Consider the following 14804-nt stretch of genomic DNA (forward strand, 5'->3'; position numbering starts at 1 on the left):
GTTGAAATAGAAAAGCAGCTCATACATAAAAGCAATGGGATCAAGGTTGTATTTCACTCAAGGGCTGGTATTAAAGCTTGGCTTAGGGGTATTCTTTCCACTGGGTAGAGTTCAGGCTAAGGAGGGATTCTGTTTTGTTTCTCTTAATTAATAGAGAGGTTTACTCTTTCCAATATAAGTTATTCTTACCACATAAACGTAAGAAAAAGGAAGATTAAGGAACATTCAGAAATAAGTTGCATAATATGGACTATGAATTTAAACTATAACATTCTCTATATCAATTTTTTCCAAATTAAAAAAAGAACACTGTAAATTTAAAAAATTGATATAAAAAATTTATATTCACTGGAACACAAAATATAATTGACACCTTAATATTTAAAGAAAGTGGTATATTAAGGGAGTTCCCTGGTGGCCTAGTGGTTAGGATTCCAGGCTTTCACTGCTGTGGCCCGGGTTCAGTCCCTGGTTGGGGAACTAAGATCGCACAAGCCGTGCGGCCAAAAGAGAAAAAAAAAAGAAAGTGGTATATTCACAATGTCTCACAGTACACATACAGCGTTACAGAATTTTAAAATAATTACTACAGCAGTTAGAAATTGAGTACTTGATAATAAACAAGATAGTTTTTTAGGAAATCATTTAGGAAGCTTGTAAAGAAGCTAAACCCAGTATTTGTTCTTGAGGTCATTTTAGCTAGTGAAGTTCTCAGGTGTAATAAAATTTTTCAAAAAGCCTTCAATTAAAACCTATGATGGCAGTTCCCTGGTGGTCCAGTGGTTAGGACTTCGTGCCTTCACTGCCAAGGGCCCGGGTTCAAAAAAGTGTTCCAATGATTACAATCTGATGCTGATTTTTTTTTATTAATTAATTTATTTATTTTCGGCTGCATTGGGTCCTTGTTGCTGCACGCGGGCTTTCTCTAGTTGCAGTGAACGGGGGCTACTCTTTGTTGTGGTGCGTGGGCTTCTCATCGCGGTGGCTTCTCCTGTTGCGGAGCCCAGGCTCTAGGCACACGGGCCTCAGTAGTTGTGGCACAGGGGCTCAGTAGTTGTGGCTCGTGGGCTCTAGAGCACAGGCTCAGTAGTTGTGGCATGTGGGCTCAGTAGTTGTGGCTCACGGGCTCTAGAGCACAGGCTCAGTAGTTGTGGCACACAGGCTTAGCTGCTCTGTGGCATGTGGGATCTTCCTGGACCAGGGCTCGAACCTGTGTCCCCTGCACTGGCAGGCGTACTCCCCACCACTGAGCCACCAGGGAAGTCTGATGCTGATTTTTAAAACACACAAACTGGGCTTCCCTGGTGGCGCAGTGGTTGGGAGTCCGCCTGCCGATGCAGGGGATGTGGGTTCGTGCCCCAGTCCAGGAGGATCCCACATGCTGCGGAGCAGCTGGGCCTGTGGGCCATGGCCGCTGGGCCTGCGCGTCCGGAGCCTGTGCTCCGCGACGGGAGAGGCCACAGCAGTGAGAGGCCCGCGTACCGCAAAAAAAAAAACAAACAAACACACACACACACAAACTCACTGAAAATGTGTAGGAAACAGGCAGATCATTAGTAGGTACACATCTACACTGAAAAGAGCCAGCAACTCATTTAATGTTGAATGACTGATAATCATAAAATAAGCCACCTTGTTTCTCCTCTATCAGACAAGCTGGTGGGTATATTCTATGTCTCTGGCCAGCCTCTGCCTGCAAATTCGTTTCTTTTTTTAAAAAATTTATTTATTATTTATTTTTGGCTGCGTTGGGTCTTCACTGCTGCACGCAGGCTTTCTCTAGTTGTGGCAAGCGGGGGCTACTCTTCGTTGCAGTGCACGGGCGTCTCATTGTGGTGGCTTCTCATGTTGCGGAGCACGGGCTCTAGGCGTGCGGGCTTCAGTAGTTGTGGCACACAGGCTCTGTAGTTGTGGCACACAGGCTTAGTTGCTCTGCGGTACATGGGATCTTCCCGGACCAGGGCTCAAACCCGTGTCCCCTGCATTCACAGGTGGATTCTTAACCAATGCGCCACCAGGGATGTCCCTGCAAGTTCTTTTCTTAGGAGTGGAGGCTGCAATACCTACTTTACTTTCTACATCCCTCACTTCTGTATGATTCTGAACATCACATAAAAAAAAAACCCAAAAACCTCCTACAATATCTGCCAAACACACTGCTTTTCAGAAAATAAAAAATAGTAAAGCCAGAAGAAGAGAAACACTCACCCTAATTCGCTCTGGTTTACTTACAAGAAAAGACATGAGTTCCTAACGTGTAGACCTACTTCAATTTCAAAAATTTAAACCTAAAAGGAAAATAGACACAGGTTGTTAGTCAAATCTGCTTTTATAGAAATATTTGTTGATTAACAAAAACCTACTATGAGTCTACCATTCAAAGCACTGTGCTAGACCTACAAATTCCTAGATTCTAAAGATTTGTTTAGAGAAACTTTAAGTGACAATAAACCTGGATGTACTTTGGCCAGATACATTCTGAAATACTGCAATATCTGTAAGAGAAGTTTTTTATAGGGTTTTTTTGTTTAAATTAATCTTTAAATTTCTCATGACCCAACCCTCCACTGACCCCTCTGCAGAAGCAATTACCTTCAATTCTTTTGCCAGTTTATCCTCCTTTTTATCATCATTCTTAAATGCTGTTTATGTGTCATGACTTATCCATTTTAGACATTTATCTACTAACTTCCTACCATGGTAGGTGAAGACTAAGCTCTCCTACATCAACCTCCTGCACCCTACATTCCTGCCTTCATTCTCCCAACATAGTTCTGACATAAATTTTGGTTAAAACAATAGTCCAAATTTACATTACTAGGACTATGCAAACATGGTTCTTCATTGAGGCAAACAGAGGTGACCACGTCTTCTGCCCCATACACTCATTTATCCCCCCTAGAGTTAATAATGGTCTCATTTCTTCACTTGCTTGTTTTTCCATGTAGCTATTAACTTTTCCAAATACTTCAACATTTCTGCTATTAGTCTCATCAGTGTGTTTTTCCATACACTCAAACTCATCCATTCCAATTTTCCCCTGGAGACGGCCTTCCAGACGCCCTCCATCCTGCTGCGGTCTGGACTAGCTGCTTAGTCAGTTGCACTTAGTCAGCCTTTATAGTGTGGAGATTTGGGGCTTCCAATTCTGGGGAATATCATTTCTTTGACAAGAAATAGGAACAGAAACTCTAATAGTTAAAGGTGTACTGCTAGAATTAGCCCCCAATTTTGTATTTATTTCACTCATACTTTACAACTCTCTGCTTTCTAGGAGACGTCTTCAAACTTTATTTTCCAACCTTTCTACTAAGTTTTACATTTTTGTTACCCATTTCCAAGAGCTTTTGCCATTTCTCAAATGTATCTTTTTTCATATCATCCTGATCTTATCTTATGTTTGCTATTTATAGTTAAGAATTTATATCTAGAATGGCTAAAAGCATAATACATCATGACCGAGTGGGGCTTACTTCAGGAATAACAGATTGGTTTAACATTTAAAAATGAGTCAATGTACACAAAACTGTCTTTGTTTGAAGTTGTTTGCAAATAAAGAACAACCAATTTTAAGGAATTTTAAAAAATGAATCGATGTCATTTTACCTTATTAACTGAGTAAGCAAGTAAAAATACAATCATTTCAATAAATGGAGAAAAAGCATCTAACAAAATTCAACACTAACCCACAAGTTAAAGAAAAAAAACCTCTTAGTCAATTAGGAATAGTCAACTAGGAATAGAATAGAAATAGAATTTACCAAGTCAACTTGCTAAAAGATATGTATAAAAAATTTCAGGGGAGTGGGGATGGTGGTGTGCTGAATTGGGCAATTGGGATTGACATGTATACACTGATGTGTATAAAATTGATGACTAATAAGAACCCGCTGTATAAAAAAATAAAATAAAATTCAAAAATTAAAAAAAAATTTATAGCTAACATCTATTAACAGTAAAAAGAATGAATGAGTTTCTTCTAAGGACAGAAGGAAAGCAAGAATGTTCTTATCACTGCTATTCATCATTGTACTAGTGGTCTTGGCCAATGCAAAAAGGCAAGAAGAAATAAAAGGCATATAGATTGGAAAAGATGTAAAATTCTTTATGATTTTCTATGTAGACATGATTGTATACATAGAAAACTCTAAGTATTCTATAAAAAAATCATTATACTTAAAATGAATTTAGAAAGGTCAATTATAAAATGCAATTGTATTTCTATATACTAGCAACAACCAAGTAGAAAATGAAATTTAAAAAACAATACCATCAATAATACCTACAAAACCATAAAATTAGGAATATTTTAATAAATTATGGATAAGACCTGTACGTTTAAAATTATAAAACACTGCTAAGAGGGATTAAAGATGATCTAGATAAGAGGTCTGCACCATGTTCATAGATTGGAAGACTCTATATCATTAAGATGTTAATTCTCTCCAAATTGATCTTCAGATTCAGTGCAATGCTAATCAAAATTCCAGCAGACTTTTAAAAGAAATTGATAAGCTGGGTCTAAGGTTTACATGGAAATACAAGAGACCTAAAATAGCCAAAACAGTTTTGAAAAAGAAAGTTATGACTTACATTACCTGATTTCCAGACTTACTTTATTGCTATAGTAATCAAGACAGTGTACTTTGGTCTAAGGATAGACAAATGCATCAGTGGAACAGAACAGAGAATCCAGAAATAGACCCATGCATATATGGTCAATTAATTTTCAAAAGAATGGCCAAAGTAATTTCATGGGGAAAGACAGTCTGGATACAACTTGATATCTATTTAGAAAAAATGAACAATGACCCTTACCTTACATCGTACACAAAAATTAACTTGAAATGGATCATAGAACTAAAGAGAAAGTTAAAACTACTAAAGAAAACAGAGGAGAAAATCTTCATGATCTTGGGATAAGTAGAGATTCAAAAAAAGAACATCAAGAGCATGAAATATAAAACAAAAAATATGATAAATTGATCTTTATCAAAATTAAAAATGTCTGGGCTTCCCTGGTGGCGCAGTGGTTGAGAGTCCGCCTGCCGATGCAGGGGACGCGGGTTCGTGCCCCGGTCCAGGAAGATTCCACATGCCGCGGAGCAGCTGGGCCCGTGAGCCATGGCCGCTGAGCCTGCGCGTCCAGAGCCTGTGCTCCGCAACGGGAGAGGCCACAACAGTGAGAGGCCCACGTACCACAAAAAAAAAAAAAAAAAAAAAATTAAAAATGTCTGCCTTTGAAAGACACCACTAAGAAAATGAAAAGATTGGGAGAAAACATATTGTGTGTGCATGTATATGTGTGTGAGTGCGTGTGTCTACAAAGGACTTTATATACAGAATATATAAAGAATTTCTATACTCAATAATAAGACAACTCAGCTTAAACAACAGGCAACATATCCGAACAGAAGATATATGAGTGGCCACTAAGCACATGAAATGATGTTCAACATCACTCGTCATCAGGGAAATGTTCATAAACCAACAATGAGATACCACTAAACAGCCACCAAAATGGCTAAACATAAAGACTGACAATACCAAGTGTTGATATCAACCAACCAGAACTCTCATACGTTGCTGGTGGGAATGCAAACACATATGGCCACACTGGAAAATGGTTTAGCAGCTTCTTATGACCCAACAATTCTGCTCCTAGGTAATCTACTCAAGAGAAATGAAAACATATTTTCTCATAAACTTGTACATGAATGCTTGTAAAAGCATTATTCACAAGAGCCCCAAACTGGAGACAATCCAAACATCTGCCAATTGGTAAATGGATTTTTAAAATGTGGTACATACACCAATGTAATACTACTCAGCAATAGAAAGGAACAAACTACTGATATAGGCAACAATTTCATGTTAAGTGAAAGAAGTCAGACACAGATCTACATACTGTTTCCATTTACATGAAATTCTAGAAAAAGTAAAAATACAACAGAAATCAGATCTTTTTTTTTTATAAAGTTATTTATTTTATTTATTATTTTTGGCTGCGTTGGGTCTTCGTTGCTGCGCACAGGCTTTCTCTAGCTGTGGTGAGTGGGGCTACTCTTTGTTGCGGTGCACAGGCTTCTCATTGCGGTGGCTTCTCTTGTTGCAGAGCACGGGCTCTAGGCACGCAGCCTTCAGTAGTTGTGGCACACAGGCTCAGTAGTTGTGGCTTGCGGGTTCTAGAGCACAGGCTCAGTAGTTGTGGCGCACGGGCTTAGTTGCTCCGTGGCATGTGCGATCTTCCTGGACCAGGGATCGAACCCGTGTCCCCTGCACTGGCAGTTGGATTCTTAAACTCTGAGCCACAAGGGAAGTCCCATAAAGCAGATCTTGCTTGCCTGGGACCAACAGTGAGATGAGGGACCAACTTCAAAGAGACACATGAGAACTTTTCAGGGTGATGGAAAAGTTCTGTATCTTTATTGCATGGTGGTTATGTGAGTGTATCTGTCAAAACTCAACAAACTGTACACTTAATACAGGCGTATTTGAGACTTCCTTGGTGGTCCAGTGGTTAAGACTCTGCGCTCCCAATGCAGGGGGCCCGTTGATCCCTGGTCAGGGAACTAAGATCCCACATACCACAATTAAGCCCGCACACTGCAACTACTACTGAGCCCAAACGCTCTAGAGCCTGTGCGCTGCAACTAGAGAAGCCTGCACGCCACAAGAAGGCCCAGCGCAGCCAAAAAAAACAAAACAACAAAAAAGTGTATTTTGTTATAGGTGAATTACATCTGAATAAAGTTGATTTTAAAAGTAAAATGATTAAAATAAATACTCAGAAATGCTTTTGAAGAATCTAGAAAAAACCCTGCCACATTTCCCTTCTTTCTTTAAGGTGGGGTAGGGTTGTGAGGGGTTGTGGCAGTGGTACAGCAATGGGGGTGGGGACTTAGTGTGGTACACAGAATCTAAAAGTCCTTAGAACAGCTTCAGAGGAATCGAAGCAATGGTTTTCAATCCAGGGGAGTGAGGAGGCCTTTCAAAATCATCTATAGATTTTTACCAAATTGCATTTATTCTCACCCCAACACTGATCATATAGAAGCCCCACCCCACCATGCTGAGAATAATTTATCCTGCTGTGAAATAGTAAAAATATAGATTGAATTTGGAAAAAAAAGATTATTAGAATGCACATTGTCTAATAACATTAAACACAAAGCATCAAGCCAAAGAAATTTAAGAGAAGACAACATCCACATCCATCTGTAGTCTACAAGAGAAAGGAAAGAGAATATTAATGTAGATAAAGAGATGATTTTTATCCTCAGAAGGAATTATCTATGCTCTGGAAATAGAAAATAAAGTCAATTCCAAAACACTGTATAAACAAATATAACTGCCCAATTGGAGAGACCCAAGAACTGGTTCTAGGCTGCCACTTCAACAGCTTCTCTAATGATCTGAACCACTGGTTCCCAAATCAGGATGTGTTTCAAATTCATTTGTGTTGTTAGAAAAATCTATGGATGCCCGCCCAAACTCCCACCTCCAAAGATTTTAATTCAGCAGGTCTGGGGAATGCAAAAGTAGAAATGGGCAACACTTTATGAAGTTCAGCAAAGGGAAAGATTACAGTTAGCTAGGTGGACCTGGATAGTTTCATTGAAGAGGTGGGGCTTGAATGTCAAACAGGACTTAAAGAAAATGGGAATTCCAAGCATAAAATAGTATTAGCTGCTGATTATTTAGTGCTTACATATCCACAGGTGTATCTCCTGGTTTCTAGAATAGCGCCTAGCACAGAGGAGGCACTCAGTAATACTGAAGGACTGACCAAATGTGCCGAGCAGTATTTCAGCACTTTGCATATACTCTCCAATTAATGTGAGGGCAGTTACAGAAGCAGAACTCCACACATATGAGAACAATTAACAGGCCTTAAGTGCATGCTAGATCACGGATCTTATTCAGCAGGCAGCAGGAAGCCACTGTAGGTTTTGAACAGAAAGGTGACAAACACAGAACAGTGGTCTACAGTAGTGTCTCTCAAACTTTATTGTGCATGTAAATCACTTGGGGATCTTGTTAAAATGCGGATTTTGATTCAGAAGGTCTGAAGTGGGGCCTGGTAGTTCTAACAAGCTCCCATATGATGGTAATGTTGCTGATCTGTGGACCATCATATTGACATTTGAGAAGCCTTGTTCTAAGGAACATTCTAAGGAATATTAATCTGCAAAACGATGGGAGAGGGGGAGGTGAAAATAACCCAGAAAAGGAATGCCAGTTAGAATACAATTATACTGGACCACATCTGTGGTGATAAGAGCCTGTGGCAGAGGGAATATTAAGAAATAGATGGATAGGGAGAAGGAAAAATAAAGAAATTTAGTTAGTAAGTACACCATAAGTCATCGAGCCTATCCTCCACCCTTTGGAAGAACTGCTTTTAAAAACTCCTGGGGCTTCCCTGGTGGTGCAGTGGTTGAGAGTCCGCCTGCCGATGCAGGGGAAGTGGGTTTGTGCCCCAGTCCGGGAGGATCCCACATGCCGCGGAGTGGCTGGGCCTGTGAGCCATGGCCGCTGAGCCTGCGCGTCCGGAGCCTGTGCTCCGCAACGGGAGAGGCCACAACAGTGAGAGGCCCGCGAACCGCAAAAAAACAAAACAAAACAAACAAAACTCCTGAATATAAGGTTATCTAGTCTCTGCTTGAAAACTTCTCATGCCAGAGACTCACTACCTAATCAGGGAACCCATTCTAACTGTGAACAACTCTGATGACTCCGACATTTTTTGTGTGTGCCCAAGTAACTGGGAAAAGAGTAGCGTGTCAAAGACAAAATGGGAAAGCTCAGAGATGGAAGTTTTGGTGGAAAGATGAGTTTGAGTTTTTAGGTCATCCTGAGGTTGAGAAAACAGTTATATATCCCAAGTAGAAATAGCATTCAGTTAGAGAAGTACTGAAAAGACTGATGCGTAAAAGAGGGGTTAGAGATGGCTATGTGGACTTGGAAGTTAGCAGCTAAAGCTATATGAGCGACAAAAATTCACTAAAGAGGAAAATGGTGAGAGAAAAGCAGAGAGCTGGGAAGTAAGCCTTGGAATAGGTCCATATTTAGGACATGCAGCTTGAAAGGCAGGTAGGAAATGGAACCCAAAGAAAAACTTTAACGATCCTGCTTCCCCTTGTGGACCACTAACACTCTCCCAATCTGTTAACTTTTACCTGTCCTTCACTACTCATCTCAGGTGTCCTGTGCTACAGGAAGTCCTCCCTGACCGCCCCTCCCTACCCATGTTAGATGTCTGGCCTCTGTATTCAACCCTTATACCTACCACTCTCTTAATTGCCTATTTATCAGTTTCCTCCACTAGAAGAGAGACTCTGTCAAGGCAGGGAACGCATTTCATTCACTGTTGCATTCCCAGGGGCTACTGTGACCAACACTTAATATTGGCACTCCTGTATCTGTTAACTTAATAATGGTAAAAATAATAAAAGCAGCAGACACTTATGTGAACTTAGTATGTGCCAGGATCTGTGCTAAATGCTTCATGGAGATCAGCTCACAGCAAGTATTATAGATCCTCGTTTTACAGATCAGGACTCAGAGAGGTTAAATGCCCAAAGTTACACAGGCATGGGACTTCCCTGGTGATCCAGTGGTTAAGATTCCACACTTCCACTGCAGGTTCGATCCCTGGCTGGGGAACTAAGATCCCACAAGCTGTGTGGTATGGCCAAAAAATAAAAAACACACAAACAAAAAAAACAAAGTTACACAGGCAAGTGGTGGAGGACTGATCAGGTCTGTTCCAAAGCCTGTGCTCTAGAAACCATGAGTGATAATAGAGAAGCTTAGGGAGAAGTGTCAAGACTGTGTGTGCAAAGATATAATGACTGAAAAAGCATCACCTGATTGGACAGTGAGGTTGACCAGATGCCACGTGGTATAGAAAGGAGATTCATTTACTTTGATTTTTCCTTTTTTCCCTATTTTTGTCACTGGTTTTCTAGACTTCCTCCATGTCTGCGATGACAACTACAAACACTGCATTTGAGCCACAATATCTCTAAGAAACCTAGTTAAAGGGTGGGGGGGGCAACAGATTTAACCCGTTCAGCACTAACATATGGCTGAATAGGCTCCTGGCCTGAGGAGATTTGAAAATCAGGAAAGATTTGGTTTCTTCAACTCTCAGGGACAAGAAACAATCTTGGGGGTCTCTAAAGAAAAGTATCCATCAATCAATGAAAAACTGTTTTAATGCCACAAATACATATTGGAATACGGTTCTACCCCAACAGATATTACAATAAGAAAAGAATCAATTCGAACGGCTTTTGCTCTTTTGGGAGAAGTCAAGTTAGAATATACTAGGATATCTTAGCAGAAGGCTGGGCATAGACGTTAGTTCCCCATTTCCTGAAAACTTGAACAATTTTATTTAACCACACCCCTGCTCTCTCGCTCACCTCCCTACCCCCGCCCCTCATCTCCACCCCAATCTACTGTGGGCACTTAAACATTTTGGAAAACAAGACATTCAGAAGCTCTGTTTAGGCTGATTCAGGGAGTACCTGATCTCTGTTCTTACGAGGGCTTGACCCACTGGCTATCCAGCCTGGGATGGGATGGGGATGTGGTGGGGGGATGCGGGGAGAGGGCAGCCTAGGATATGCCTCCTCTTTGCTAGATCAGGACAAATTGCCACCTGGGCCCCAGGTTTCCCACCTGAAAATGAGGGGGGAAGAGGAGAGGGAGCCCGGCAACTCTGCTCCGGTGTCTCCGGGCCAGGCCCAAGCCTATTCTGCTCTCGGGCTGCAGCCCCTCATCGCGGGAATCGAGAATTCGGGTGAAAAGGGGCCCGTAGAAGGCGAGGGGGGGCTTAGGATGGCCGCTCTGCCGGAGGCCCGCCCCCGAGGAGATGGAATCGGCGTCAGGGCAGGAGGGACCGTTCCCTGGAGCGCACCAGGCGGCCCCGCCAGCCCGGTACCTGGTCCTGGAGTTAGCAAGCAGTCTCGACCCAATCTCAGCTCCGCCTCCTTGGTTTAAGGCCGCGTTGCCGCCAGGCCAGTTGCTGGGAGGGAGGTACGCAACGTGCCATGCGCAGTAGAGGGACCCGGGGAGGGCTGGTAGAGAACCGCCCCGCCCCGCCCCGCCCGCCCCGCCGCGCCCCGCCCCGCCCCGCGCAGGAGAGGAAGGCCCGCCCCGGCCCGCCCCGGCCCGCCCCGGCCCGCTAGGCCCGGCAGGTGGGGAAGTTCTTCCTGGTTTCCGCATGTCTGCTGGTGCGGCCGGCGCTCAGCAGCGGCCTCTCAGAGAGCGGTTTTCCAGTGCTGAGTTACCCTTTACGCGCTGCGCATACCTGAGGGCATTCGGTCTCCAACGGAGGGGACACGTTTCCCCCCGGCGTGTGGAAGCCAAAGACCTAGCTTGTCGTTGGTGTGGCCTTCGGGGTCCAAAAAGGGCTCTCCAGAGCCTCCGTCCCCGAAGCAGGAAGGCAGTGGGATGATTTCAGTAATGTAGAGTCAAGGGGAGTAGAATAAGGCAAACCAACACTGTCTGCTGACTTGGCTACTTTGAGTACTTTAAAGTTCTTTTTTTCGTGTGGTAGGACTTCAGTGGAAAAATCAGTCTCGCAGTTTCCTTGAAGATATCTCAAATGCTTTGGCCTCTCGGGCACAAGACTGACAAGCTACAAAGGGGAATCCCACCCTTTCTCTGTACCACCTTAGGTAAAAGGAGGAAAATATCTCAACTATCTTTTTTTCCCCCTCTGGACATTTTTGGTCCTGGATCCTTCCTTACCCACAACTCTGAGAGACATGTTCTGTTTGCAGAAAACTGTCAGGTTTGCCTTGCTGGGGAAGCTAGCCTAAGCCAAGGCATGCAGGGCTTGAGAAAGGATGAAGCAGTAAGGGATGGAGCAAGGCTTCCTTCTGCGACACTGATTTTTTTCTTTTCTTTTTTTTTTTTTTTTGCGGTACGCTGGCCTCTCACTGTTGTGGCCTCTCCCGTTGCAGAGCACAGACTCCGGACGCGCAGGCTCAGCGGCCACGGCTCACGGGCCCAGCCGCTCCACGGCATGTGGGATCTTCCCGGACTGGGGCACAAACCCGTGTCCCCTGCATCGGCAGGCGGACTCTCAACCACTGCGCCACCAGGGAAGCCCCCGACACTGCTTTTTTTTTTCTTCTTTTTTTCAGTGACTTAGTCCGCCCACGAGGGTGGGGTGGGCTAGATCCAAAACTGGATATACGCCATCAAGTAATGAACACGCCCTTGCCAGCTACGACCCTTGACACGGATTTATACTGGTCTCACTTCCACGATGGGGAAGAAGTTCGCTCCATTCAAACAGGGACCGATGGAAATTTGATGCCGAAACTGAATGTGAACTCTGCCAGTGCATCTCAGGATCTCACTGAATTTTACACACATCACTTTGCTCTTATCTAGTGCTTTAACATTCCAAAACAGTATCCTCACTATTCTGTCATCAAATAAGATACTAGCTGCAAACTCGGTAAATGGACAAAGCAAGATAGTAGCAGAAATTGAAGTAAAATCCCTGCAATTTTTTTTTAATTACTTTATTTTTATTTATTTTTGGCTGCGTTGGGTCTTCGTTCCTGTGCGCGGCGAGAGGGGGGCTCTTCTTCATTGCAGTGCCTGGGCTCCTCATTGCGGTGTCTTCTCGTTGCGGAGCACGGGCTCTAGGCAGGTGGGCTTCAATAGTTGTGGCACGTGGGCTCAGTAGTTGTTGCTCGTGGGCTCTAGAGCGCAGGCTCAGTAGTTGTGGCGCATGGGCTTAGTTGCTCCGCAGAGTATGGGATCCTCCAGGGCCAGGGATCGGACCTGCGTCCCCTGCATTGGCAGGTGGATTCTTAACCACTGTGCCACCAGGGACGTCCCCTGCGATGTTCTCTTGAAAAGACCTTCTTCACATGTAGTCTTTGGAATCAAGGGTACTAGAGGAGTCAGTGCCTGAAAGATGCCAGACTTGATGCAGCCACCACGATGGGGAGTTTAAACACGTAAGTACTTCTCATTTGTTCTGTCCAGCCCAGTAGCTATGTCATTTTCTAACTGGATGTCAGTTGGTCAAGGGGGCTAAGAGATCTCATCATCTTCAGGACTGCCCACAAAAGATATTTTGAGAAACTTTTGGCCTAGACTCTGTTTCAAGGAGCAAATTTCCTTACAAAAGGGCCTCCAAAATCCAGATAACTTAGAAAACTGGTGTCATGAAAGGTCAATTTTGAGAGCTTACAAACTCAGTTTCTCCTTGCTTTGCTTTTGACTTGAGTCACAGGATGTACAAACTCCCTATTCCTTTTCACTTCTGTATCATAAGGGCTGGGACTCTTCAAGATTTCTGGAACCTTCTGAAACTTGCTTGAAGCCTAGAGGAATGGAGATGGACTGAAGATCCTGGCTATTTTGTTTTAACTCTGAGCACCCGGAGTGCACTGCCCTCTTTAAGATACCACATAAATTAACTATGAGAAAGGTAAAACTAATTGCCTAGAATACTCAAGTGAGAGCTAGAAATGCTTACAATGTGTAGTTTAACAAGTTGAGCAGGATTATTTAATATATAGAGCATTTTATATGTCAAAGCACTTTATACATGTTATCTAATATCCTCTGAAAAGGCATTTTAGAAAGGGCAGAGTAGATGATGCCCACTTATAGATAAGGAAAGAGACTTGTTACAGCACTAGGACAGCACCTGGGTCCCTACCCACAAACCCAGGGCTCTTTCCTGAAGCAGAAAATAGCTTCAATTCTAGCTTTGCTACAACCTTGCTAAGTGATGCAGTTAACATGCAAGAAAAAGAGGCAAAAGAAAGCTATTTAAGCATTTAAGTTGGAAATGTGATAGGAAAGCAAAGTTGATACAACAAACAACCTAGGCGGATATGATATTATCTGATCTCCAAATAACTCCCATGGAACTAAATATTTTAAAAGGCCTGGGTGTCTTTTACATAAATAAAAGTTACACTATTTGGAAAAGCAAAATAGGTGAAATTAAAGAGGACAATTAATTTTAAAAGATGAAAATATAACCTAATAATAGCCATTAAGAGCAGAATAGTAGTAGACACAAAGTTCTCCCTTTCAGGGAAAAAAAACAAAACAAAAAACTTTCTTCTGGAATTGGTATTATTTCTCAGTTCACAGAGCTGAGAAGATGGCATTCAACTTGTACACAGATAAAAACATTACACTTTTTTTCCAAATGCAAATAAATCTTTAGCCCATCACCAAACTCCAGAAACTGAGAAAATATTTTCACTATTGTTTTAGTAGTGTGTAATAGAAGCCACTCTTACGGGTATAACTGTCTTCTCCCTCTTACATGCTTTCAAATAATTCAAAGCATGAATTTGAATTCATGGAGCCAGGAACAGTAAGGAAAGAGAATCTGGGGTGATTAAGTACAGTATTTCATCCCTCACACCAAAACTAGATCCTTGTACAACACTGCTCTAAGTAATTTTCACGTTTCCAATTCCTACTGGATGGGTGGAATGAGAAAGCCAATTAATGTTTTTCTTTGGTCTAAGTTCCATCTAAAGAAAAGAGTTTCACATCTGGTGCCTGACAAGGAAAGTTTCTATTATTAAGGAAACAGAATTGTAAACTATCCCCCCCCCCCGCCCCAATAATACCCTGTCAAGTTTTGCAGATGAAGTTAGAGGACTCTGGAAGGATCTGCTTGGTTTTCACTGAGAGAAAGAAAAGCAAAACAGAATAAAGCAAAAATACACCACTTGGAGAATAGGCCTAGATGATACATTTTTTGAAGTTCTACCATTTACAGGAGAATTTTACAT

General features: G+C 42.6%; 1 protein-coding gene across 13 annotated transcripts in view; it reads right to left on the bottom strand.

The window, feature by feature from the left end:
* The window catches only part of STRADA (STE20 related adaptor alpha), a 29976-nt gene extending 18895 nt beyond the window's left edge, over positions 1–11081 (bottom strand). For 3 of the 13 annotated variants that reach the window (XM_060133573.1, XM_060133569.1, XM_060133577.1), the window contains exons 1-2: positions 10955–11081; positions 2209–2288 (exon numbers count right to left, since the gene is read on the bottom strand). In XM_060133573.1, the coding sequence (XP_059989556.1) occupies positions 2209–2244 (36 nt within the window). In that variant the 5' untranslated portion in view covers positions 2245–2288; positions 10955–11081. Of the gene's footprint in view, positions 1–2208; positions 2289–10692; positions 10924–10954 lie in introns of those variants that run through there. The other 10 variants (XM_060133576.1, XM_060133571.1, XM_060133572.1 and 7 more) reach the window with 9 other exon arrangements.
* Between the last annotated feature and the right edge of the window lie 3723 nt (positions 11082–14804).

Source organism: Lagenorhynchus albirostris, chromosome 20 (assembly GCF_949774975.1).
Source record: "Lagenorhynchus albirostris chromosome 20, mLagAlb1.1, whole genome shotgun sequence".
NCBI lineage: Eukaryota > Metazoa > Chordata > Mammalia > Artiodactyla > Delphinidae > Lagenorhynchus > Lagenorhynchus albirostris.